General features: G+C 42.4%; 1 protein-coding gene across 1 annotated transcript in view; it reads right to left on the bottom strand.

Moving 5' to 3' along the window:
- The window catches only part of ppargc1a (peroxisome proliferator-activated receptor gamma, coactivator 1 alpha), a 45,115-nt gene extending 19,292 nt beyond the window's left edge, over nucleotides 1-25,823 (bottom strand). Inside the window, exons 1-5 of the mRNA XM_067580469.1 lie at nucleotides 25,501-25,823; nucleotides 22,591-22,770; nucleotides 3,572-3,766; nucleotides 2,395-2,520; nucleotides 3-249 (exon numbers count right to left, since the gene is read on the bottom strand). Coding sequence (XP_067436570.1) covers nucleotides 3-249; nucleotides 2,395-2,520; nucleotides 3,572-3,766; nucleotides 22,591-22,770; nucleotides 25,501-25,548 — 796 coding nt within the window. The 5' untranslated portion in view covers nucleotides 25,549-25,823. The remainder of the gene's footprint in view (nucleotides 1-2; nucleotides 250-2,394; nucleotides 2,521-3,571; nucleotides 3,767-22,590; nucleotides 22,771-25,500) is intronic.
- Nucleotides 25,824-27,549: the final 1,726 nt, after the last annotated feature.

The following is a 27,549-nucleotide window of genomic DNA, read 5'->3' as shown; positions in this document are numbered from 1 at the left end:
GAGGGAGGAGAACGAGGAGGTGGATGATGAGGATGGCGAGGAGGAGGAGGAAGAGGCGCCAAGACCCAGGCCACTCTTGTCCCTGCTACAGGCTCCACCCCAGGTGCTCTTGGCTTCACTGGCTTTGGTGTGGAGCAGGATGTCATCGGTGGCCGTTAGGTATTTCAGCAGCTCAGTGCAAGGCCGCCTCACCGGGCGGTTCTGTTGGCTGGAGCCCCCTCTTGCTTTGCCATTCCAGGGGCTCTCCGTCTGTTCAACACAGTAAGACAGAGAGAGAGAGACAGAGAGAGAGAGAGAGACTTATTTAGGTTTGCTTAAATAAAAAGTTTTGCTCACTGTTGTTAGTACAGTGCAGTTGATCCATTTGTGAGAAATGTTAAGTGCTTTATTTGGGACAAACACAAAAGTAGAAAGAGATGGAGACTACAAGAGGCTAAAAGACAGACTCAGACAGCCCAAATACAGTGGTTGCCCAACTGTCTGGAAGGCGATGGTGGGAGTGCGGTCCGCCCATCATCTTAATTGCGTGGCCCTCCAAACACCACCGCACCACTCTGTACGCGCACCATGTCCTCCGGGAGTCCTCATTCGCTGTGCTCCAGAAATGGATGACTCAAAGGCACAGTATGAAAATAGACTCTGTAAGGAAGGTTGACGCATTGCATGTGCAAACATAGTACACACAGCACACACATATCTGTGTCTGTGCTGTTTACTACACAATATGATCACATACAGATGCTTTTTACATTTAGAGGATATTAACAGTCGAACCGCCACAGGGTAAAATTTACCCATGGCAGTTTTTCAACTGTACGTTACTATGTTTTCATAAAATATTCATGTCCCCTAGTCTTTGACTTTTCCTAAAATAATGTTTTGTTAAAAATAGTAAAGATAAATCCAGATTAAAAACATGGGCAGTCATAATTAAATCATAAAAAGTGCAGAGGACTTTTGCCAAGTGCAGGAAGACTTTCTGTGCGCTGAATGTCTGCTCAAAGTGTGTTTGAGGGACAGGTATAATTAGATGTGTTCCAATGAAAATTATTTAGCATACTCATAAACATTCATTTTATATAAAACTTATTTTTAGTTTATTGATTATTCATTAATTTTTGCTTTGCCATGTTACGGTTTATATGTTCACAGGCTATTTAGCCTAATTTGCCCTTTGCCTTACTCTGTTTCATGAATGAAAACCAAAAGACAGTACAGTACATTTACGTTATAATGTTATAAATAAAAAAATAGAAAAAAGCTTTAATGGTTACCTCAAGTTTCTTGGTGATGTTCTCTAATTCACACATTGTTGAAATATCTAAATTAATAATTGATTAGGCGAAATTGTGCGCTTGACTTTGTCATGTTGTTTATTGTTATTATTATGGTTCATTATTGCCCATATGAGTATTTAGGCTACTTTGGTAATTTAAATAATATTGGTTATCTCATTAAGGGATGAATGTCATTTTATAATAATATCACACCACCTAAATATGCAAATATCTCCTCTTTATACCCATTTTCAGTGTCATTTTAGACTGATTTATACTGACAGCCATGCAAAGCAATTAGTGCTTTCAAAGATACTTAGATTATAAAACAAGAGGACCAAAACACAGGTAATGATTACACAAACCAAGCAAAGAAATGCAGTAGCCAGGTGCACGGGTGAATTTTACCCGTTGGCTGTTTTAGGTATACAGTATTAAGCACTAGGGAAGGCATAAGAAAGAGATTTTCCCAAAACAAGAGCAAATGATCAAGTGCTGTAAGCTGTATATGACACTGAACATACAGTATGTCATGTTCTGACATGAAATGCAAACAAATTACCGAAATCACGTACTTCATTTATTCACATTCATAAACCTATGATACTTAAACTTACTAACATTAATCTTAATCAGCCCCACCCCTTTAGAAAAAAAAACTCTTTTAAGAGCCATCTAATGAGAACATCAAGTCTGATATTTTGATCTTGTCGTCTCAAGGCATCAATCTCGCCGCAAGAGCGCCTGTCGCTGTGTTTTTTTGGGGTTTTTTTTTTCCACAGGCACCATACCAAGGCGGATAAGTGGTGGAGCTAATGAGACAATGGTGCCGATGCCTCGCCTGGAAAGCCCAACAGCAATCAGCCTGTTTTCATTACGAGATGGCCCCCTGGGATAGAAGACTAGAGCAGTAGTCTAACATCTTCTAAAGGCGGCCACCAAAACAAGAAAAGTGTGAGAGGGAGGGAGAGAGAGAGCAAGAAACAAGACAGAGCAAGAACAGAGTGAGAAAGATAAACAAACGCTAACAAAAAAATGTGTGTACAGGAGTGAAATAAGCAGCAAGGCAGTGCATGTATATGTGTGTGTTAGTGTCTGTGTGTGTGTGTTTCCCTACCTTGACGACGGCAGGTGGTGGTCTGATCCGGTGGTTGCTGCTGGCTGCATGGTTCTGTGCCTTGCCACCTGTGTATTGATTATAGCTGAGCTGGGAGTTTGCGGGTGCCAGAAGGAGCTTCTTCAGCTGCGAATGGACCCAAACAGAATGAGAGAAAGTAGAGAAGAGGGGGGGGTGGGAGAGTTAGTGTGGGTTATGCAAATTACCATTTTCTTTCAATTAGACATCCTGTGCTTTGTAAATGTACAACCAGAAGGGCACTGATACAGCAGTTAAAAAAAAAAAGATAAAATCACTGAAATATTTAAAAGATCAGAGATTTTTAAGCAGGTTCCAGTACGTGACAGCACAAGTCAAGTGATTTTTTTTTTTCTTCTTCCTGTGCAGGTGTTTTTGTGTACACAAAGTCAGGCTTCTCTAATGTGATTGAATAAACACACTTGGGCATGTGGCTAGAGGTCATTTGGAAGGGACCGGCATGGAATAAACTGGACTATAACTAAACATAACATAACATTTTAGGTCAAAGCCTTTAAGCTAGAGAAATGCCCAGATGGTATGGTTATGTGTAAAAATAACAGCACAACGGTAAGAATAAAATTCTCATCGAGAGGCCTGTGTTTTTGCCAAAAAAGATGACTTGGGCACAGGGGGATTAGCCGAGACCCACTGAGAGTCGACGAGATGAGATGGATTTCTTTTCCCCCCCTTACTTTCATTATGTGCCGGCTTGATTTCAGGACCTGTGGCACTGTGTCAACCATAGTTGGCCCCACCACAGTGTTCATATCATTGAATTGGTGCCGCAATAGCACTGTTATGTAATTAGCAATGAACAGCAAATACGCTGATCCATTGCATTTACTTCTCTCCTCCCTGCATCTGCATGTGTGCACGCTACCACTAACGATACAGTGAACACACTGTGGCAAATGTGGCAGAGTATGGATTGGACACTGCCAAATGCAGAGGTCTAACAGACAAAAGGCCACATTTGGTGCCCAGCCTTGTGGAAGGGACATATCTGGTGTCTGCCATAGACTTGCACAAAATAAGCAGTGTGTGTGTGTGTGTGTATGCATGGTTGGAGGTCATGTCTCAGGAATAACATATGTTTTGATCCTGGACTGATGGTGATCGGAGAATCACGTAAAAAAGGAAGAGCTGTAGGTCTTACCAGAGAAGGCTCCTCTGGCTCTGGGGTGCGTGGCGAGCCGTCAGGGGAGGAGGGACAGCTCCGGTCACTGGCATTGGTCACGTCCCCATCTGCCAGGGCCTCAAACGAAGGCAATCCGTCCTCATCCACCGGGATGCTGTCCAGGGTCTCTGTAAGCACTGCCAGCAAGTTGGCCTCATTTTCTTCATCTATCTTCTTAGGAGGGGGAAAGGGGGAAGACAGACAGAAAAATAGAGAGACAGGAAAAATAGGACATTTTAGTCAAGAGAAGGAGCATCTCTTTTTTTCCCCAGGAATGTAAGGGTGATGGGTGGTTGCATGCGGGCTTTCATTGTTAATAAAGTGAGAAGATTTTTTTCTCAATTTTTTTTTTTTTTTTTTTTTTTTTTTGCTGCTGCAGAGCTGGCTCTATTTTGGCAGCCTTTTAAAAAACAAAATTCTCTCCCTGTGCAAGTGAGTCAAGCCTGTCACTCATATTTTAAGCATGCAGGTTACTGGACCAAAATAATATCTCCCCCAAGAAACCCTGACAAGTAGCAAGCATCTAGGGAAGACAGGAATGGGTTGGTTGCAGTATGGAGGAGTTTGTGGGGGGAAAGGAAACAATAAGTGGAAGTTGACTCTCCTCTACCCCCACAGAATTGAGAGACAATTGGCTTGCTGACAAGATGTATGCAAGCAATCCTCAGCTAAGGCTAATAACCATCCGCTAATGCTAAATAAATGTGATAAATGTAAAATGTTGACATGGCAGTTGATGTCAATAACAGATGGGAAGTTTCTATCTATGAAAAATAAAGCTTGTTCTTGCCACTCAGCTCCTCTTTAATGTACCACAAGAGTTGTTTTCTTGCTGCTGCTGGCTGTGTAGTGTTTGAGATTATAACCGAGTGTGCGGAATAAAGACAGATAGAAACAGAGAGATGAATACATAGAGATGGATAGTGAGAGTGAGGGAAAGAGAGAGCGTTGTGAGCTGCCAACTATCAACATGGGAGGTTTACAAGGGATAATAACCATGCATATGTGTAGAGACAAAACAAGAATAGAGACAATGTATATAGATAGATATTAAGAGTGAAAGGAATGCAGCTCGCCTGACAAGGTGTGTGTGTTTGTGTGTGTGCACGGCTATGCCTTCGCGCAGTGACAAGTGACAACAGGAACTGTAAGTTCCAAGGCCATCATCACACCGCGACGGTGTGTGGCCATCATTATGCCGAGGGGGCCACCAACCTTCCAGATACCAACACTGTACCTGTAAGACTCAGAATCCCACATGCATAAAATTTATCCACCCACTTGTTTCTGTCTACCCCACTGATTTTACACAATTGAACACCCATCATAGATGGCACTTTTGAAGCAGATAGTGGCCATTTTAATTCTTTCCCCCTCCAATTTTCATTTATAGATGACACAGATTTCTTGGACGTTCAGTTAGCTAGCTAACAGTGAGGAAAACGTTAATCTGATGCTCATTGAGCAGATTTTCTCCTAACAACATGAGCACTCAGTCATTATTAAAAAATGATAAAGGGGACATATTTCACAGAGATAACACGACGTAGACTGGGGCCATGCCGCATTGGCAAGCAAATGCCTTGCAGGAAATTGCTCTGTATGAGGTGGCATGCTGTTTAATTACTTGTGAGGAGCTTCAAATCCACTGTGCTGGAAACCTGTGCTACTGAAACGTTCACTATTTGCCAGTATCCCAAGTTATTACCTGAGCACTAAGCAGGTAGGTATTAACCGCTGATAAATCCGGAGGCTTTTCTTAACCCAAACATACACCAACTCACATGAGAAATTGAAAGTAGGATCATTTTATATCTATCAGAAAATGAGTCTTTAAAGAGCCAGCCATCTGTTTGGGTCCAACTTCACCAACTATCCAAGCAATGCTGAATTTAGGTGGGACTTTATTCGCCTCTCCAGAATACGCTCAAACCTATACATTTTGTAGAAATTGCAGTCTATGCCACTGTGTGACACTAGTTGCATTAAAAGTTGAGAGGGCTGTGCAAGCTTCATTATGTCATGGTTTGGAAAGGATTGAGGAATTTCTGAAGCTGTGGCAGGCTCAAATGTAGCAATTTCAATCCTGTTTCAAAAACCTCTACCAATTGGCAAGCTCCCACAGGCACACTGTATCCCCGAAGATAACCCAGAAGGGACTCTCATATTCTGAAAGAGACACTTGTAAAACCCTGAGTCGTGACGATCATGCTGCTACCGCTGCTGAGGCTCTAGTAGAGGCACTCATAGGCCAAGTGGGGATTTGAGAAACTGGGGTAAAGAGCAAACCTCAGTGATCATTTCTACTCTGGAGAGCGCACGATCTAATACCCCTGTCCAGGAGGGCGAGCTCTTCCATACCAGATTAAAGACCACACCTTGTAGAGTGTCAGCTCCAAAGTCAATCTACTACCTCTAACTTATCTGCCCTTTGTATATATATAAACAAAATCTCTGTGCGGGTCGACTTCAGGAGCTATAGCACCCAAAGGGGGTAATTCCAGGATAACCTGGCAACCTGCTGACGGCCGTGTCCACTTATATTGATTACTACAGCAGCTGCTGAGAGGAAAAGAGGGCAGGAAGAACAAAGAGAGAAGAGAAATTGTCTCGGTGGGAGCACTTTCTCGCCCATCCCGCTTAATGGACCTCACCGAATTAAAGAGATCTTAACAATCCTGGGCTAATTGTGGGATCACAATATATTAACCCCGCTCCAATTCTAAAGGGTGCCATTTTGTGGCTGTTTTATTCCAAATGCTTCAATTAGCCATAAAACATGCTGGCAAGTGCTGGCAGAGCTTTTCTCCCCCCTCCTTCACCCCGGCTTTCCTACGCTGGAGAAAAGAAAGCCAACTCCAGTTGTTCATTATTAGGTGAGGCCCTTTTGTTATCAGGCAGGCAGTCGTTGAGATTGTCCTTGCATTTAACTATTTTATTGAGCTCCACACCACAGCATTGTGTTCCAGTAGATACTATTCACACAGCTGATAACAGAAGGTGAAGGTGCTGTTTTAAACAAACACTCACTTTTGAACACCGGGGCAAATAGCCAAATTAAATCTGCTAATTGCTTCTTGAGGATTCCAAGCTCCAGAGCAAATTTGCCAAGGATCAAATTTTAACGAGCTTTTCGGGGCAATGCATCATTTACATGTTAAAGGGAACCAAATGTGTTGTGAAAGTGCCAGAATGATAGACCTGATCTCTGAATAACACCAAGATGAAGTTTCAACAGACTAAACAGCCCCGCCGTTATCTTCAAATGAGAGGCAGAACATGTGACAGACACTCTGGATGTGGGAAGATAAAATATTTCCCATTAAATGGGTCATCTGGTATTTAAAGTACTGTTTATTCTCACTGTCTCTTTTTGCTCACTCTTTCCCTCTCTCCTTCTGCAAATAGACGAATAGCAACCAATTGGTTCAAACAGAAAACATTCTTGATAAATTGGCCCATAAATTGCATAGTGGGGTTAAATCTGCATCTTGACAATTTAATTGCGTTGCTTCATCTCAATCTTTAATTCTTTTTTTCTGTGCTATGCCAGATTTCAAAAGTAACCCCTTGGATGAGGTTAAACGACTAGCCAGACCTTCTAATCATGGCACAATCAGGCATTGTGGGGGGTATATGTGTGTGTGTGGTGAGTGAGGGGGTGGTATCAAGTCGTCACATCTTGACTCTGCCAAGAAAAGCAGCCTTGGATTTGATAAACAAATAATGTCATTCTGTGTTATTACCCCTAGCCCCCAGATTTCAGAGGAAATAAATCAAAGTCAGCCTTGCCGTTAAGGCGTTAGTCAGGCCTGACACGTCGGCCGGTCACACAGGCACAACATATGGCAGCAGAGAAGGAGGGAGGAAAGGGAGGCAGGCAGGGTAAGGTACGGCATGATGCAAGGCCGAGAGACAAATCATGGCAGCCGCCAGAGACATCTGATCATTTAGCATGAGCTTACTGAGATGGAGAGAGGGTGATTATGGCCTATACGGAGTGATGAAACCATACAAAACACTGTTAAGTCCCTCTGCGTGTCTGTGTGTGTGCGGTTGCGGTAGCACAGTCTGACAGTGTTCCAAATCATAAAACTAAGTGTTAAACCTCCATTGCGGTCAGGACTGTGATTGGCTCTGTAACACATAGCAGCGAACTGAAGGCTCTTGTCATTTTCCATCTGACTACAGAGTCAATAGAGTGTCTCGTTATTCAGAAACAATTTCCCAAACAAATGTTCTGGACCCAAATACCACAGTACTGATAGCCAACGGTATATTTCTATATCTATCAACATGATGCTTAGCCCCTCTGTCTCTCCTCTGTTGTCACCACCTTCGGTTCAAGAACATTATGCTTTATCATGACGGTTAGAGCTGTAAGTTGCTAAATTTTGTATCCTATAAATGCAGACAAGATTGTGCGGTCAAAGCACCCGGCAGCTGATTTTAGGCTTCTGCACCCTACTTAGCTATAATACCACAACTGGCGTCGTGCTAATCCCTTCGTCCTGGCAGGAATTCACGATTTTGTGCCTCCATTTAAACAAACATGGCAGCTCTGTGAATGAAGAAGTGCCATTGCAGAAGCATGCTGACTGTTTATATGCCAGATGTCTGTCTCAGTTTAGAAGGCCATGCGAGTAATACATCAGTGAGGAAACAGTTCAACCCATCAATAAGGACCAGGATGTGTGTGTGCAGAGATGATGCATCTCTTGGGAACCATTTCAGACTGTTAGAGCACTATCAGATGAGCTGATGGGGAAAGAGAGAGGAAAAGAGAAAGTGAGAAGAGGAGATATCTCTGTGTGTGTGTACGTGTGTGTGTGTGTGTGTGTGTATGTGTGTGTGTGTGAGAGAGAGTGAGCCAAAGAGAGAAAGAGAACTGTTGTTACACATCCTGACACAGGCCAGATCCGATTGAGAGACCTACCCTAGGGATGTTAGCAGTGCTGTTCTTTCTAGTTCCCTTTTGGAAAAGTCCTTTGACCGGTTATCCTGCTGCTGCTGCTGCTGCTGCTGCTGGTAAAACTAACCACCTGAACTCTGTCACACATTTGCTGAGATCAGCTGAACCTGTCACATGCCTTCAGACTCACCAGACCCTTTTTGTCTAACTTTGGGTCAAAAATCATGCAGTTGGTCATGTACCTTTAAACAAAAAAAAGCACACACAACCAGAAAGTTTTCCAGTGGGAAAGTAGGAGATCAAACAGTAGTGTGAGCAATTAAACATATCCCTTATGTTTATTGCAGATGTCAAGATAAAAATAATCTGATCATTTCTGTCCAAACACAGCTTAAAATGCATGCACACTTGTTCATGTCGACGCACACACATTCTCTTACAGCTATTCAAACAAACGTCAGGATCATGAGGGGGCACAGTATGTCCTGGCGGAGCCTCCCCATCTACAGTCCTACCCCAAGCTGCTGTTTTCCTACTCCAGTCGTCCAACAGATGGTCCAAGCAGCCGTTTGCTAACACCACAGAATCACACACCATCATAATGATTGGACACTCACTCTTTTGTTTTGGCAGCTACTTCCCAATCGGCTTGGCACGAGAAAACACTGATTGCTGTGATTGCTCTGACAGTCACAGCAGGAGGGGGAGAAAAACAGAGATTTGGAGCCTCGCATAAGGAATATTCAGCTAGATGCAGAGATGGGATGAGGAATGGTGCTTCCCTCTGCTTTTTTCGCCTAATGGCATGCAAATAGCTATTTGCTTAAGTCGGCAGCTCTGAATGTGCACCATTAAGCAAGGGGCCTTTGAACATACTGTTACACTGTTGATAATGTGATGGAGGAACACAGGGAGGAGGAAAGAGTGAGCACAGAGAGAGAAAGAAAGGGGGTGTAGAGACTGTTTCAATGCCCATCTTGCTAAATGGACACTGCCAAACTTCCTGGCTGAAATGCAAGTCTGCGATAAAACAATTACACATATACAGAAGGCTAGTCACTTTGGTTTTTCCATTTACATAGATTTGCGAGGGAAGCAGAACGGACCACAACTTTCTTGGTTTTCGGACAGAGGACTCAATGTTATTATCAGCTACTGACACCACCTTCACGCAATTACAAGCACACCCACATATACACCTGCACACAAATGCAGCTCATGACCTTTCAGGCCCTGCCAAGCCCATCGAGGGTTTGTGGTGTTTCATTTGTCACAGTAATGTATTCCTCGGAAAGATGCCAATGCAAGGAGAGCCAGGGTACAGTGGACAAGATATAGTGGTCTACAGTGTTTCAAACAATAGGTGTGTCTCTGTGTCATTGTCCTGTTCTACATCTTTGTGTGCACATGTTTGTGCATACAACAGGGGACGCAATATCACAAATTAATGGTAATTGAAATGGCAGAATCTTTTGGGGAAAACGCGGTCAATTTGATTCTGCAGCAAAAAAGGTCACCCTATTCAATTTGCACTCAATGCCATACGCAGTGTGACAGGGAAACACCTGAAAGCAAACGATCTTATCAAGGCCTCACAGGCTTCACCACTTACCCACTGCATAAAAGCTATTTGCTGATTACTAAATAAACGCATTATCTTTTACCTTGACTTCTGTGTGTGCAAGCGAGTGCCTTGTCGCTCCTGGATCCAGGTAGAAGGCTGCCGCTGCAGTGTGTATGCCTCTTATCCGTGTCATGACTTTGTGAGCATGTTATCTAGGCAGTTTCTTTTTTCTTGCGCACTTTCAAGTGCCGCACAGTATGTGTATGGGCTGCACGTGTAGCAGCAATGGTCAAACACAGAGGACTTCACAAGCCTTTGCACATTCTTTGAGTGGTAACAATGTGGGGATGTACCACTCTTTGCAAGAAATATAAAGACAACAAAGGAATCAGGCACATAAGTCGATACAATTCCAACTCGTTGACGTGAGGCAGGGATACTATGAGAAAGGATGAGGGGGAGCATGAAAGCTCATAGAGGTTTCTTTGTAGCATCAACATCAAATGCTGAGCTGTTTTTCATCTTAATCTAGGATCTATTCTCTGTGGAATACTGATCATGTTGCCTTCAGTTTGGACAGCCTTGCCTTTCACAGCGTACATTTAGCTAAGCATACCCGCCACACCTGCACACAGGTCTTAACTGTCTGCCAAATGCAGAATGATCAATGGTCATTGACCACTTGATGACAAGCATCCAACGCTCGAAATCCCTTCCCAATCTGCCCATCAAGTTATTATACAACACAGCAACCAGCCATATGAAAAGAGGTTTCGCTGGCCACAGTATAGCCTGAAAATGGTCTTCTGGAAACAGCTGATCAACAAGCAGACAATTTTAGAGCTGTTGACTTCCTGGGGTCAACAGCCCCATCATGGCAGATGCTTGGAGCAGATTTATCCTGGATGCATTGCCTCACAATTTCATAATAGACATATTTTATGGTTCACCTAATAAAAACCCATACTTTCTTTAGCTGTACGTATGCCTTATAATCATCTTTACATCTATAATGTGATTCTGTATTAGGTATTTGTAAATGTATTAACTCTTTTCTATCTTTTTTTAGCGCCAAACTGTGTCCAGTTTCCTTTATCATATATTGCGTGTTTTTTAATCTTACTGTAACTATGTGCACTTTTCTTGTACTGTTATTTCATAGCAAATAATATATTTGTACATGCAAGTTTTTGTTTCACAGAAAGTAGAGAGGGTGGGGAATGTTTTCTATCAGCAATGACCAAATGTCTGTAAAAGCTTCTGCTTTCAGTTTAGACTCAGGAGCTACTGATTGGGCAGCAAGTGAGTCATCCAAGCATCCAGTCACTCATGCATCAGCAGAGCCTCAGAGAGCCTCTTGAACTATTTGAGGCCTGTGCAGACTTAAATGCTTCAGGGGAGAAATAAGCTGGAGCTATAAGCATGCAGTGCACATCATAAAGCTTAGTTAGAATGGGGAGGTTTTTTTCTGCATGGATGACAAAGCTCTTAAAAATAGAATCTCAACCAGGGAAAACTAGTCCTTCACATGTAAAGTACAAGACTGTAGCACATACGGCCAAAGATGTGTTAAAATCAACTTACCTTGGGGGCGCTTGTGAGCAGCAACATGTAAACATGTATTTGACTTGAGCTCTACATGACAATAACTATTTCGTACATTCAGCCTTTAAACTAAATTTTATGACTGCCCAAAGTACATCCTAACTCCACAAAAACTGGCACAAAAACAACTTTTTTTTCATTCTCCTTTTTATTTAAACTACAATAAATGTTCACACAGATGGCCAGCAAAAACATGCCGAAACAAGGAGCCAAAGCCTCAGACTCTACTGAGGTGGAACCACCCAAGGACATGTCAAGTCTGGCTGTTGCCACTATAATGGATGCCATCAAAGCCTCTGAGCAATCGGTCATGGCAAAAATAGAAAACACTGCTACTGCATTATCGACGGACCTGCACACGAAAATAGAACGACTCTCCAATGAGCTACGAAGAGAAATAGCCACAGTCTGTTCGGAATTACATGAAGTTCTGCATAGCACTAACCAGAAGGTCAAGCTAGAGGCTACATCAGTGCAAGGCCTAGAGGAGGGAGCTAATCTCTACTCTGACTGGGTCATGGAGCTAGAATGGCAGGTGATGCCGCTAACCTGCCAAGTCAAAAACTGACAGCCAAAGCAGAAGATCTGGAGTTGAGGCAATGCAGAGACAACTGCCGGATAATCAGGGTGGAAGAAAACGGAGACGTTTGTATGGAACGGTCGGTGGCTAAGCTACCCCAGAAGTCGCTGGGCTTGGTCTACACTCTGACACTCGACCAAGCCCACAGACGTATACTGCCCAAACAAAAACATGGGGAACCCTTGATACCGATTGTGGTCAAGTTCCAATATTTTCAGGAAAAGATGGACATTCTGAGGAAGGCATCAAGCCAGAACCCCATCCAGGATGATAATATATTAATATATATTTTGTTTACCAGGACTATACAGGCACAGTAAGGAAATGGCAGGCAGCTTTCAAGGAAGCAAGAGAACTGCTAAGCAGCTGCCCAAACACCAGGTTTAGCCTCCTGTTTCCAGCAACATTGAAAATCACATCCCCAAATGGAGAACGGAGATCATTCGACAATCCCCCCTGAGGCAAAGCAGTACATAATCAGACATTTACGAACGAAGGATTCAGGTAACTAAGGTGAATATGTCGACCTTAATCTCAATAGCCTGTTCAAGATAGAAGGCCACAAGGCTAAGCTTATTGCGGGCTGTTACTAGTCTAACAAGCAGTAAACAACTATGACAGCAGTGTAAGCGAAAAGTCAATATAATCATTGCGTTTGTTTTCCTTCTGGCAATGGACGTTATACTGTCATAAGATTGAGGAGTCTCATTAAGAGTGGACTGATAGACCAATATAATTTCATTTACTTTAATATGACTTTCTTTCCCCCCTGAATTTTTGTTTCTGCTTACCTGCTAATATTACCACTATGTTGTCACTGCTATTGCTATATGTATATGTATGTATTTGTGTGTGTGTGTATATATATATATATATGTTTGTGTGTGTGTATTTGTATGTATGTATATATATATTCTTTTCCTTCTCTTTCCTTTTCTCTTTTTCTCTCATATGAGTCCTAAGCCAAGGCACTAACTTTTAAATGAGAATGTATGGCAACTGTTAGAGGATTGTTTGAATCATGCATATCTCTTATACGGATCTAGTCCGGTACCAGATGTTCTTGTTAGATGGAATACTCAACTGGTGTTGGAGCAACCTACATTTTGGGGCCTCTGGGGGAGGGAACCAAAGCACACTTTTCTATCCTTCTTGGAACATTAGAGGTATGGGCAATGCGATTAAGTGCAACAAAATCTTTTCTCATCTAAAATCATTTAATCCAGACATCATATTTCTACAAGAGACACACTTTAAGATTAATAACCACACTAGACTGAGAAATAACTGGATCAGGTTTATCACTCTAATTTTCACTGTAACTCAAGGGCTGTAGCAAGTCTTTTCAGAAAGGGAGTCCAGTTTGACAAAACCACATGAATTAAAGATCCTAATGGCCGATAAATTATATTTGTAGGCAGGCTATGCAACACTCTGATTATCCTTGTAAACATCTATGGTCCAAACTGGGATGACTCACAATTTTTTACTAAACTAATAGCCTCTATCCCTGATGTCGACACTCATCAGCTCATCACAGCAGGAGACCTAAATTGCGCACGGAATCCTCAACTAGACAGATCCGACCCCAAGCCAGACAGCCCACCATCCAAAGCAGTTATTGTTGTTAACTCTTTCATGCAGTCTTATGGTCTTACACATCAATGGAGGAAATTAAACCCCACAACGAAACAATTCTCATTTTTCTCATCAATTCAAAAAAGTTATTCTAGAATAGATCCTTTATTAATTAACAGTAATCTCTTCCCATCAGTTATCAATTTGAAATATCATAGTAATGTTATATCAGACCACTCTCCAGTGCAATTGGACATAAATTTGCCAAATAATGTACAGCCACAACGGTCATGGTGTCTTGACCCCTCTCTATTATTGTGCACCCAATTTAAATTGGCAAATAGACCCCTTCCTCGACATAAATGACTGTCTAGACATACCACAACGTACATTATGGGAAACACCTACAGCCTACATCAGAGGTCAGATAATTTCATACACAGCCCACATGAATAAACAACGTAATAAACGTCTTTTAGAAATCTATAATAGAGTTGGACAAAAAATATTCAGCATCTCCTACATCAGAACTCCACAAAGAGCATCTCCTTTTACAAATGGACTTTAATAACCTCTCCACCCATCAAGCAGAGAGGAATCACAAATTCCATGAACATGGAGACAAAGCAGGTAGAATACTCACACATCACCTCAGACAAACATCCAGTAATTCCCAAATTACAGATATAAATACTGGCCCAGATGCATCCACATGTGACCCTAACAATCAATTTCAGAAATACTACTTAGATTTGTATCTCTCAGATATAGAAACAATTAGATATAAAATACAATCTTTCCTTGATACACTAGAGATTCTCATTCTCAATCCAGATGAACCATTTACCACCAGTGAGATATAAGCCACAATTCACTCCATGCAGAGTTGAAGGGCTACAGGACCAGATGGGTTTCAGATTGAGTACCACAAGGCTTTTTCTTCCAAACTAATACCCATTCTTAAAGCCATGTATGATAAAACACTAGAAAATGGCAGTCTAGCACCAACCCTCACACAAGCATCTATATCAGTATTACTAAAAAAGGGTAAAACTCACTTGACTGGTCATCGTACAGACCAATCAGTCTCCAGTGCGACAATCATTCTCCAAAGTGAGGCGACTCCTTAATATATTATATTATGTATATTATATATATTATATATTATATTATAACCTTTCGCTATTGCGATCAGAAATGATGGGAGAATTAGGGGCATTTCAAAGGGAGATACAATCGACAAAGTTTTGCTATATGCCAATGACCTGCTCCTCTATGTAGCCAACCTGGTACAATCCATAGCCCACCTCTTAGGTCTGCTACAGGAGCCCTCAAACAGTATTACCAAGTTTTTGCATTTATTTCAAGCACTCCCTGTCTGGCTCACAAAACAATTCTTTGTTAAATTAGAGTATATAATATAATATAATATATCTCAACTTTTTTATGTACCAATCAACCCCTCAAATGAAGAAGATCCATTTGGAAAGACCTAAATCTGAAGGAGGGCTGCGGTTTTCCTAATTTTCTTTCTTTCTTAATACTGGGCAGCAAATATCTCCAAACTGACACACTGAGTGACGACATACTCTCTTTCTGATAAAGATGGGTATGTCTGGGCAACAATGGACCTCACCTCACATACATCACTCTCCCCAATCTCCGTATTCTCTGCTCCATTGTCAGCATGCACTAATACTAAGATTTTTTCCAACCCTGTAGTGTTTAATTCCATTAAAATCTGGATACAATATTGCAAACATTTCAATTTTAATCAGATGAATGGTTTTTCTCCCCTGTCTCTCAATCATCTCTTCACACCCTCACAAATCAATTCAAGTTTTGCTGGCTGGCACTGACACAGATTAATCTTCTTTGAAGACCTATTTGACGACAAATCATTCATGTCTTTTGAATTTTTACACGAAGAGCATGATATCCCAAAATCAGACTTTTTTGATATCTTTAAGCTCACAGCTTTGCTTACAAACATTTAACTAACTAACCCAAACCCCCAAATAAAGATTCTACATATGAACTATTAAATTGGAATCTATTTGACAGGGGCTTTATTTCCAGGACATATAATATTATCCAAAATATTGATCCACCAACAAGGACTAAAATACTGGAAGTCTGGAAACGCAACCTATAAACGGTAATCCCTGAGGATATCCAAGTAAATTGCATCTCTGCAATACATACTTCCTCTATTTGTATAAGACACAGGTTAATTCAATTCAAGGTGTTCCATGGAATACATTACTCCAATAACAGACTAGCTAAAATATACCCATCTATTAACTCCACCTGCCCTAGCTGCAGTAACCCAGTCTCATTAGGCCACATATTCTGGTCCTGTCCCTCCCTAGTCAATTTCTGGTCCTCCATATTCAACTGCCTTTCAGTACTATGTAATACACTTCTTGAACCCAACCCACCCACCACCATCTTTGCAGTAACACCAGTGGAAACTCATGCTACACATGTGCATAAAAAAGCAAAGATGTTTTTTTTTTCTATTTAGTTTATTGCTACTATACCTAATGTGTATACTTTGGACTTTTTTTTAAATTTACTTACTATCTATAATTATATTTATTTATTTTTATTGTTTTTTATTCTTATTTATTTATTTTTATTACTATTTATGTATTGTCATTTAATTTATTCCTTTACCTTTTTCTTTTCTCCTCTAAAATTTATTGTTTGGTGATTTTCTGAATTCCATTGTTCTTTCCTTCTGAGTGCGCTCTTAGTCCCAGGGGAGGTAGGGAGGGATAAGGGGTGGGCACAATGTGGGGTCACGTTTATGCAAGTTCAGTATGTTTGTATGTTTGTATATGTTTATATAAATGCAAAACTCCTTAGATAAAGTTATGAAAAAGCACTAAACACATGATCATTTTAATCTAATCCAATTGCTAACATTCATTCCTAACAAAAAGTCCCCCTCTCTGAACTTTACTTTTTTTTTTTTAATTAGTTTTTAGTCACAAGTATGGTTTCTGCCAGAAAAGAGGAGCCAGAGCTAAATTAAAGAGTAAGCTAACAGCAAAATCTTGTTTTTGCTGACCTCCAATGGTTCTCATCTTGCTGCAGCGTGTACAAACAGGATACTATATGTCAGTACACCATGACATTAATGCTGGGTGTTATTAAGAGGTGCAACAGAGCACACTTCTGACCCCAAACACACCCAGCATCATTGATAAGTGCAGAGATCCAACACACTTAAAACTTTCAACCAGAGAGGGCAGTGGAACACTTTGATTCAGTCTCATATTAAGTTCCTCTTTAATATCTGCCAGCTCCTCCCATAAGTGCATTACTTTGTTTTTTCACGTGCTAAAATAAATCTTTTGCCTAGCAAATCATTAATTATTGCTCAAGATCTATTAAATTCTTCTGGAAGCTGTGTTACAAATTACACAAAGATTGACAGGACATGGCAAACTACCAGAGCAGAAGAGCTGGCCAAGGCTACTGCCACTGCTGGGCAAGCTGGCACAGCATACACACACACACACCTGGGATCGATTGGCCTTTCCTGGAGAGGGGAAGCAGACTATCGCCCAAGACTGATAGCGCTTCACCATGAATCACAGCACTCACTGATTGAAGGCCTTTCTCCATTGTCCCCTTCCCTCTTTCTGTCTGTCGAGGTTTTTCCCTTTTTTGTCTGTTATTCATACTGTTTTCTCACTGTTGGCTATCAATTTCACTCCTTATTTGGTACCTCGGTCCCTATCACTCTTTGATCAATTCATTTCATCTCTATGCAAACAGAGTCTCTTATCTAATACTTCCTCTGCCTCTCGTCATTGAATAAGGGGAAGAGTATAAAAGAATTCTAGGAATCCACTGTTTACATCATCCTCCCACTGCAAAGTGTACACTATTAAATAATACAGTGAACATTATAACGTCACATGTGGCATTGTTGCAACATGTTGTCGTGTGTGTGTGGGAATATGAGTCTGGGGGGGTTACATTATTGGTTTGGTGTTTTGGCCATGTTAAAGTGAAACAGTCCTGAAAGGCTCTTAGTGGAGATTACCCCAGGTACTAAAAATAGTCATTCCCACCCAACACATACACACAAAACGGAAAGCAATGAAAGTGTTGTGTCTAGCCAGAAAAGACCACTATCTGATCTTTGTATAGGGTGTCTCAATTACACAGAGAAACACACACAGACACACACACACATGCACCTGTACACATCGGGAGCTCCGATGTGATGAGAGAGATGGGTATCCACTGGGGGCAGGGGATCAGCTGGGGCGGGAACACCAAACCATGCCTCAATCAGCAGTAGCAGTCCACTGGGACTGTGGGTTGAGTGTGTGTTTGTGTGTGTGTGTGTGTGTGAGCGAGAGAGAGAGAAAGAGAGAAAGAGAAAGGGAGAGAGTTAGACAGGCAGCCAAGCAGCCACCACCAGACCAAAAGATGGTTCTCCCTTGCTCTTTTTCCAAACATTCCCTGAGGGGGCTATTTTTTTTTTTTTTTTTTTTGGCCATATCCCTCCCCCTCACTCCCTTCCCGCTTCCAGCCTTTCTTTCCAGAAGCGACTGTTGGAGGCCAGAATATATTTGTTTAGCCACTGCAGCTTCAACTTCCCATCAGCCAGGAACAAATGCTTTGCCTTGGGAGTGAAAAAGACAGAGGGAGGAAGGGAGGGAGAAAGGATGGCAGCGAGCAGAGCCCACAGTGTTGCGGGGCGGCGAGTTGAGAGCTCTTGTTGTGGAGTGGATCTGACAGACGCTCCAAGATGACAAGGGCTTGGACAGTCTAAGTCTGCATCTCTCTACTATACATCTACGCTTACTTGTCTGCGCTGCTTCTCATTTGTGTATCTTGAAACAACATAGCCGCAGGTCTCAAAGCGCGGTTTGCTTTCAGGTCGACAGTGATGGAGGATTTCTTCCATCAGATAGTGCAAACAATGTATCAGCACAGTAAAAACCGAAGAGAACTCAAGATGAGGAAAGTATGGTGTATTCTAATAAGACTCACTTCAGAAAATCATATTATACAGTGGAATATGATAATTCATACACCCATTGCTGGAGCGGTGAACTGGTGCGGGTGGTGTACTCTCAAATGTCAGCATAAATTTGCAAAATAAACGCAACCGGCATTCAGCAGGGAATAGGAACAGGGACAATAAGGGTCTCTGCTGTTTGTGTGTGTTTGTGTGTGTGGGCGTGACAGTTCCTCTCAGAGGGGTCTACAACTTTGTGCACACTCTCTTTTTCAGCTCACAGGAGCGCCTATCTCCAACAAGTGTGTGAACTAATCTATGCTTACTCGTGTTTGCAGGAAATGAAGGGCTGCTTGAGGAAAACATTTTTTATCACAACATGTTCTTTCAAAGCCTGCTAAAGATGACCCAATCAATCTAATCTGCCTTTACTTAAGAGTAAGCGCCTGAGCATCTGTCCAAAAAGGCACAAACAAGCAAGACAAAGCACCATAATGCCTCTCGAAGTCGGACGCTGTCACACACACCGCATCCTGTTGGAGTGATATAAAGCGTTCACATGACTTACATACTATATGTGCACTTGCATGCATACACTCACAGCATGTCCATATACAATATCTGAATAATGCTTTAAGCCTTGGCATCTTATTTTACTACCTGTAAAGCCCACAACCTTTTACTTGCAATCCATGGGCTTTGATTTAGACTGGCATGAGTCCAAACTTCTCCCAGTCTATATGTTTCCTTCTTTCACTACCCATCTGTCCTCATGTCTGTCTTGTCATCTGTTGGCCTTTCGTGTCTGTCTCTGTACCTCCCTTTGTTTTACTTTTCTCTATCTGTCCTTGTCCTTTTGTGCCACCTGTCCATCTATCATCGCCGTATCTCACAACAGGACAGCAGCTTTAATGTGTCAGGAGTTCAACTCCTGCCAATTTCCTTGCATAAGTGCGTAGACTAACTCACAACCTGCAACAACTGTAAATGCCTTCATCTGTATACGTTCTCTATATACGTTTGATGTGGCCAGTGCAGCCGCCGCTGGGACGTCCACATCGGAATCCAAATAAGCCAAAACCAGTGAGACACATTTCCATCAATCAAGTGGTTGAAGCTTGACATGAAATCTGAGCTGAGACCTGCGGTTAAAAAGACATTGGGTCACGCTTCTGTGCTGTTATCTTTGGCAGTACATTGGGAACTTATTGGAGTAACCACCCCTTAACAACTGCAGCCCAAAATAGACTGGACGTTCACGGTCGGCCCGTTTTGAAGAGGTGTCAAACACACTGTGCCAGGAGCGATAGCTGTTATGTGTGTGTGGGTGTGTGCGTGTGTGTGTGTGTGTGTGTATGGTGGGGGGGCGTGTGTGTGTGTTATAAGAGGGGAGGAGGTGTGGTGTATCATTCTTCACATTTCGTGTCAGGGACAGTTGGGACAGTGGCAGGGAATGGAGCAAAAGGCCAGCCAGGGGACAGCTTGTGATCTCAGGCCGTATGCTGCTAACGGAACAGAACACACACATACACAGATAGAAACATGGGGATATTCACATTCATACACACACTTACACCGCTTACACGGGATGTAAACAATTTCCATTATCCCCTTAATGATCAAATTAGACTTTCTGTGATGTGACAGCTATGTTCCTTGTCCTAACTACATAGCCAACCCTGTTTACACATTTGCTACTGTCTGTCACGTGGCTCTGCAATCTGAATAAAAGCCCACGTGCAAGAAAAACAGTAGGTGTTTGTCTTTCGGTCTGAGCTGCAAATCATTTCAACAGTTGACTTACTTGAACTAATGAAATCCGACTCAAACTTCCAGAGAGCATGTTGTTTGATGGGGGACATTTAAAAGAGGGGCCTCAGTGTGACAGCTGCACCCAGCTGTTACACATGTTACTCGGGGCAGCGTTGACAATGCGCTACCTGCTTTTACTTAAAACACACACTGGTTTGTTAAGTGGATGCATGCATACAGGAGGGAGGAATAAAAAAAAAGCAAGAAAAACAAAGGCTACACTTACACGCTTTAAATCTGGCCAGTTATTAACATGTTCTCTAATCTTCAACTTTTGATTGGATGCTTCTCTGCCCTGTGCAGAGGCCAATCAGGGGGGTGCAGGAAGTACAGCTGCAGCCCCAGCCTTCTGATCCTTGCCGAGCGGCAAACTTTCCCCTGTCAGATTAAGTAGGATTAACTGGGTCCTGCCGTATGATGAACTGAGCACTTCATATGGTGACTTGAAACTTTCCAAAGATGGAAAAAAAAAAAAAAAAAAAAAAACCCTGGTCAGGGAAATGTATTACTGTTATGAGGCTTGCTTTGAAACCCCAGTTTTCACTGCTTGATTAGAAGCCTTTCCATATCCTCAGAATAATACAATAGCTGCTGGCTAGTTGAGTGTGTGAAAACATCACCCGATTACTGCAGTGTACAATATTCCTGTGGATGCACGAACACGTGTGCTGGTGTGCAGGAGCATGTGCACACGCAGGCACACGAATACAAGCTCTTTCCCACATTGGAAGTCATCCACGGCTTCTTGCTCGGAGCTAGTCCCTGCATCAGGGTTCTCAGTAGGTGCTAAGTTCCATTGTGTTTTAAACTGACACACACACACACACACACACACACACATACAAGCACATACATACGCTCTCAATGGTATTTTTATCCATCCCCAGAGCCACTCGGTGGCTGCAAGCCATATCAGTCTCAGACGACAGAGGAGCCACGGTCACACCAGCTAGTACTTAAGGCCCCCCTTCTTATGTGTGTGTGTGTTGGGATGGTCTACAGAGGTAGTATGTGTGGTGATATAAAGAGACTCTGAAAAAGGTGGTGGTGGTGGGGAGGTTAAACGTGGAAAGAATTTTGCCTGTTATCAACTGTTGCCTGCAAGACCATTGAGGACACACACACACACACACACACAAACAGCAGAGACCCTGAAAACGTGACTACATGACAGGGCCATCGGCACACACAAGCAAGCACTGCCTTCTCAGACAGGGTTTTTCCTCCTGAGGCGAGGCTAAAGCATCCAATCTCAGTCTTTCTTGTCTATCTCTGCCACTGATAAAGGCTTATAATGAACTGGGGACTGGAACTCAGTCCCAAGACCGATGGATTTATGGCCCTGGCCAGATCATCACCCTCTGTGGACTTCGTTTGTCACTGGGTGAGAAGAGAAAGAGAGAGTCCGAAGGAAGAAGAGGGATAGGAGGAGACAGAGGGGGAAGCAAAGATTAAAGTTTTACACTCCAACCTTTGAGAAGCGTTTTGCAATATAGCCGCCAAGTTCAGAGTTTACTACTGCTTTTAGATGTGTGCCGCACTACTGACTGAGCTGAAATAAATGCTCCATGTTTTGATAAGGGAGCCTACCATTGCGACCAGAATCCAAACAAGGGGACAAAGGTCCTCGTGGGCTTATCGTGCTTCATGTTATCTCCCCTTTTTGTACTTCGGAGCAATGTAGAAGCATGTTTGTAAACTGGTAACGACTGTACATTTTGTTTGGCTCACAATCAAGAATGCGATAGTGTGTTGAGTTTGTTAGGGCATGTTGTTATCCCAGCTCACTCCTGACCCCTGGGAGAGCATATGATGAAACTACTGTGGATGCAAAGATGTTCCATAGCACCATTAATGCTTGGAAACAGTTACCGGCCATGTTCCGAATGATCATGCAAAATGAGGGAAACAATAATGAAGTTATTGAATTTAAAAAAAAAACAAAAAAAACTTTGCTTACCTCAAAAAGATTGGCTGCTTCGTTGCCATACTGAGTGGAAATGATCTCTGATTGGTCACTGTACCATTTGAGGCCACCCAGGAAGCTGTCTGCATCTAAGTCGCTGACATCCAGCTCTGAAAGGTCAAGTTCAGGGAGGTCTGGGCAGAGGGGCTGGTCTTCACCAACCAAGGCAGCACACTGGAGGAATAAAAACAACAACGGCGGTGAGAGGAAAATCATATGCAAATCATACATTCAATTATTTGTCTGTGCCAAGTTGGAGAACAATAGGAGAATTGAAATTTTGGACAGGATTTGAACAGCTTTTTAAAAACCTTCTGAGACATAAACCAAGGAAATCTGAACATTTGTATAAAATAAAAAAATAGTTAAGTCTGCCGCTCTCATGTGCTCTCATGACTTTGCTTGCTTTTGAACTCCTCTTACTATCAGATGAGTTTTCTTACTGGCTGCAGCTCAGCTCGTTTTGCACAGCAACGTGCAGACCTGCAACCTGTTTCCACTCTGTTTCTGTCCAGCCTGCTGTACACCATGTCCTCCCACTAGCACTGCAATTGGTGCTGGCCTCGGTGCTACTAAATACTGCCTGTTGACATTTTGTTATTCACCAGCCACTTTTCTGTAATCTAGCCAGCGTGTACCCCGCCTCCCCCCCCCCCTCTCTCCCCCTGATTTTGCAGGGTCACTGTAACTAAAACCGGAGATGACAGATATTTACCATTATGTAGTAACCATATGCCTTGATTTTGCACATTATTAAGTATTTTTGTCCACCATAATTATGTATAATTTGCTCATTTCAGCATGTAACCCCCCCAGGCAGGAAACCAACAGCTAAAATGAGCAACAGTCAGTCAGATCTGTCACTGTGTTCCCCCTGAAAGGTGAGCAAACTTTGAGCTCTACAGTCAGCAATCATTAAAAGGCAAAAACACACCACAGTGGAGGTGTGTTTACACCCTGTGACTGTGCACATGCAAATCCAAGCCTGAGAACACAGATTTCTGGCCGCTGTCTAATAGGACACACTTTCTAATTTTGTTGACAACACGTCACAAGATGTATGAGCGCTGCACGATGGCCTTAAGATAGATATAAAATAGACATCCTCGGGCGAAGCCAGGGGATATTTGGCCCCCAGACAGAGGAGGGATGAGAGTCGGGTTCAGCTAAGCTGAGAGACGGATGCTGTGCCAAGTAGGAAAAACCGCCTAGACACTGGTGTCACAGTTCATCTGTCCTCGGAATCGCACCAACACAAATACACATGGCTTCGACTATGATGAGACAAATCCGTTATGTTGCAAACGGAAAAGCGAAGGGGACAGATTCACTGCGTCTTAGGCTTCCCCTGAGATGATCCAGTCTGACAAGGCACGGCATGGCAAAAACGGTAACAACGATGTTAGGATATTCAGAGGCTGGATGTCCTATGCCCAATTATCTTATGGACTTCTTGGTGAACTAATGAAATAGCGCCGCCAGACAGACAATCAGGGCGCACCACAGCGCTCCAGTGATTTACGCACCTGCTAGAGGAAGATTATTAGTGGAAGGACCGTGATCCTAGTTGGCAATTCCCTCATTGTAAAAGCAAGGATTTATTGAATGTCATTAAGTCTCGGTGCATATCAACATTTTCACAGAATAACAGGATCTTCAAGGAAAAATGCGCACATTTGTCTGACTGACATAACTAAACGCTTTAGGATAATCCTACCTGGCTAAAGTGACAGGGTATGTGTCTGCCTCGGCGATTAAAGTGCAAACGAGTGCATCTGAATCAAAGCAACCCCTATAATCAGTCGCAAATAACAGATCCTTACTTTTTTTTTTTTTTTTTTTTAAATTAATGCATTTTTCTTTTCTATCACATCCTCATCACGCAGCTCAGATAACCACAAATATGCAGCCAGACTGCAGTCACATCATGTTGGTACTGGGAAGACCTCTGCGAAGCATCACTGAGCTCCTGTATGCAGACAAGTACCTAAGTATAGCCAGGTAGATCTAAACGTCCACAACAAGCTGGACGGACTCGGTGAACAACTATTAGGAAAGAGGGGACGAATAAGTATCCTTTTGATGTGCGTTATCATCTGTATGCACTTTAATTGCAACGTTAGATAAAGGTAAGGTAGATTAAAAAGGCGACGGGAGCGAACGGGAACTAATTGCTAAGATAAAAAACAGATTAAAACATGCAGACGGTAATATAAAATGCACGCACACATAAAATGATCTCTCTGACTGGATGCTATATTGCTCTCCAGCCAGTGACACGCTCCTCCAGCCGCGACGTTGGCACATAAACGTGCCCGGTACCGTTAGTATTATGATGCTCCTGCGCAATGCCAAATAGCGATCCCTCAGTGTGGACAACCTTTGCTCTTGCTTTTTAGAAATAACACGCGCTATCCCGACAGAGCACATCAAAAGGATTGTTATCGTCAGTGGATTTCATGCGCGGCCAAATACCTGACTTTGAGACATTTCAGTCATTTTGGCATGAAAACCCTCTCGGCACCGGAGCGCGTACAGTCCGCGGCTGGAAAGATATCCGCCAGCTTGCAAGCACTCGCTCCGACTGAACAGAGATCCTATGAGGAAAGCAATGGTCCCGCCTGTGCACGCATTACAACAACTACATCTTTAACTGAGGTGAAAAGGGAGAATCCGCACATTCCCTCCACTTGTCATATGTCCCCGTGTTGTATATCCCCCGCATCCTCAACTGTGTCCAGACGCGCACTACACCGGAATGCCACGGCCAGCACCAGCAGAGGAGAAGAGACTTATGAGCAAATCGCTGTCTCGGATAGTCATTGTTGTCCATCGTTCCAGTGGAAAAAAGACAGTCCACAAGGCTAGAAAGATGAAAGAAGTCGGATGTTTAGATGCGCTCACCTCTAATTCTCTCCACACCGAGTCCTGGTTACACCTGTCCCACGCCATCCAGCCACTGAATGACGGTCCGAAAAAGAAAAAAGAAAAAAAAAAGAAAAAAAAAGGAAAGAAATCAAGTAAAAAAGAAATCCACACGCGCTTCCCACTCGCTCTCACACAGGCAAATGCTGCCCCTCGCCGAGAATGAACCGAGGGCACCTGTCTTACAACTGCTTTCCATCACATGACAAAGCTATTAAAAGTAGGCAGGGGAGTGACTCCGCGTCCACACTACTCGCCAGTGACGCGCAGTGAGCAGGCGGGGTCTGGCTGCGCACATAGTAAAATCCTCTCCGTGCACTGCAAAAAATGTCCATCTTAAAAAACCATATCATGTTGTATCTCTCATAGATATATTGTATATGCCTCAAAAAAATAAGAAAGGCACTCTGCTTGCGGGGTAACACGCTCGTTTCTGCAATTTGAAAAGAAAAACAGGCGGATCTACTTTAGAATGAAGTCTAATTGCTAAAACTGGCAGCTAATATCTTTTTTTTTTTTTAGATGACATTTTCAACTCAAGCTCATAATCTGCGCTTTGTTGCAAAATGTTTAATAGACAAATAAAAAGTTGTTTGGACATTTTTTGCAGCTTTAACGCCATTTGGATCGCTAAACTCAAATAAATGAGTGCAAATATGGTATTGTAGTTTTTAATCCTCAAACTGGTAAAAAAAAAAATTTGAAGGGAAATTGCTAGAAAGCGATATGAAGCATTCAGGATCAATGTTCTTATCGGCGATCTCCCTCTAATAATTCACCTATCATCAATCATGCCCTCGGTTAAGATTTTTCTGGAGGAGAAATGGACTTTGAGTTAGTGAACTGACGCCGCTGATATTTTCTAGCGCCCCCCAAAAAAGACAGAAAAAAAGCTGTCACAAAGCTGTTCAGTGCACCTTTTCAGGATTCCTCTGCAAGAATGCGCAATAACCACAAGACAGCCAAATCACTGCCTGCAGAAAACCGATCATACTGTTGAAAATGATATTAAAATAGTCACGGATAAAGACACTAAATGCCAGCGTCAACATCTTAAATATAAAGTGCACCAGTAACGTTTTGACGTCTAGCATTTCTTTACGTCTCAGCTGTGTGATCACAGGTTTTTCCTCGCACTACAGGAACAGGATGTCTTTTTTATGTCTTTTAAACTAATGTTTTTAAAATTACTCGCAAAAGACAAATGCTTTTTATTGTTTACTCTTAAGACTGTGACTTAAAACGCACATGTTCCGCGTACAGAGTATCAATGACGGTAACTCAGTCTTTCTTTGTCCATTCAGAGGCGATAAAAGGACAGGTGGCAGTATCAACCGTGTATACAGTATCAACAGGACGTGTATAGGCAACACTACCTCAGTAAAATAAAAACAAAAGCTTTGTGGACATTTCAAACAAAGTGGTTTTTCTGTTGGCTGAAGAATTGTCTTTCAGTCCTCACTGCTATTGTCTCAATGAAATAGAAACATCTCTCTGTAAGCACATTATCATGAGCAATTGGGATTTTCTTAGCAAGTTTAAGTATTCCAAACCAACTCTGTTGCATGAGATTTTAATAAAAAAAACACTTAAACAGTATCAACAGTTATTTTTTCTGTTAAGACATTATTTTCAGGGAACAACTAAGTTAACTTCTGACTATACATTTCTGTAATAAGAAGCTCACTCCATGGAATATGCTAACCCCAATCCAATTTTTAGTCTTGTAAGCCTATTAAGTCCACCTGAGAACGCAAAGAGCAACTGTCTCCCTAAATTAGTGAACCATGTACAGTAAAGTCTCATTAAACACAAAATTGCACAGAAACCTGTGAAAAGGTTCTGGGGCTGAAAATGTAAATTGTACAGATTGTGTGTGTGAGCATGCCAGTGCATGCCCTGTGAGTGCAGTAAGACATTAAGAGTGTGTGTGTGTGTGTGTGTATATGTGTGTGTGCTATGCTTATGGGTATCTGAGGGCATTTGTACCACTAAATCTATACATCTGCCTCTCCATGCGTGCCCAGA

This window comes from Thunnus thynnus, chromosome 22 (genome assembly GCF_963924715.1).
Source record: "Thunnus thynnus chromosome 22, fThuThy2.1, whole genome shotgun sequence".
NCBI classification, from domain to species: domain Eukaryota; kingdom Metazoa; phylum Chordata; class Actinopteri; order Scombriformes; family Scombridae; genus Thunnus; species Thunnus thynnus.
Note: the sequence above shows the minus strand (reverse complement) of the source record. Positions and strands in the feature narration are given on the sequence as shown.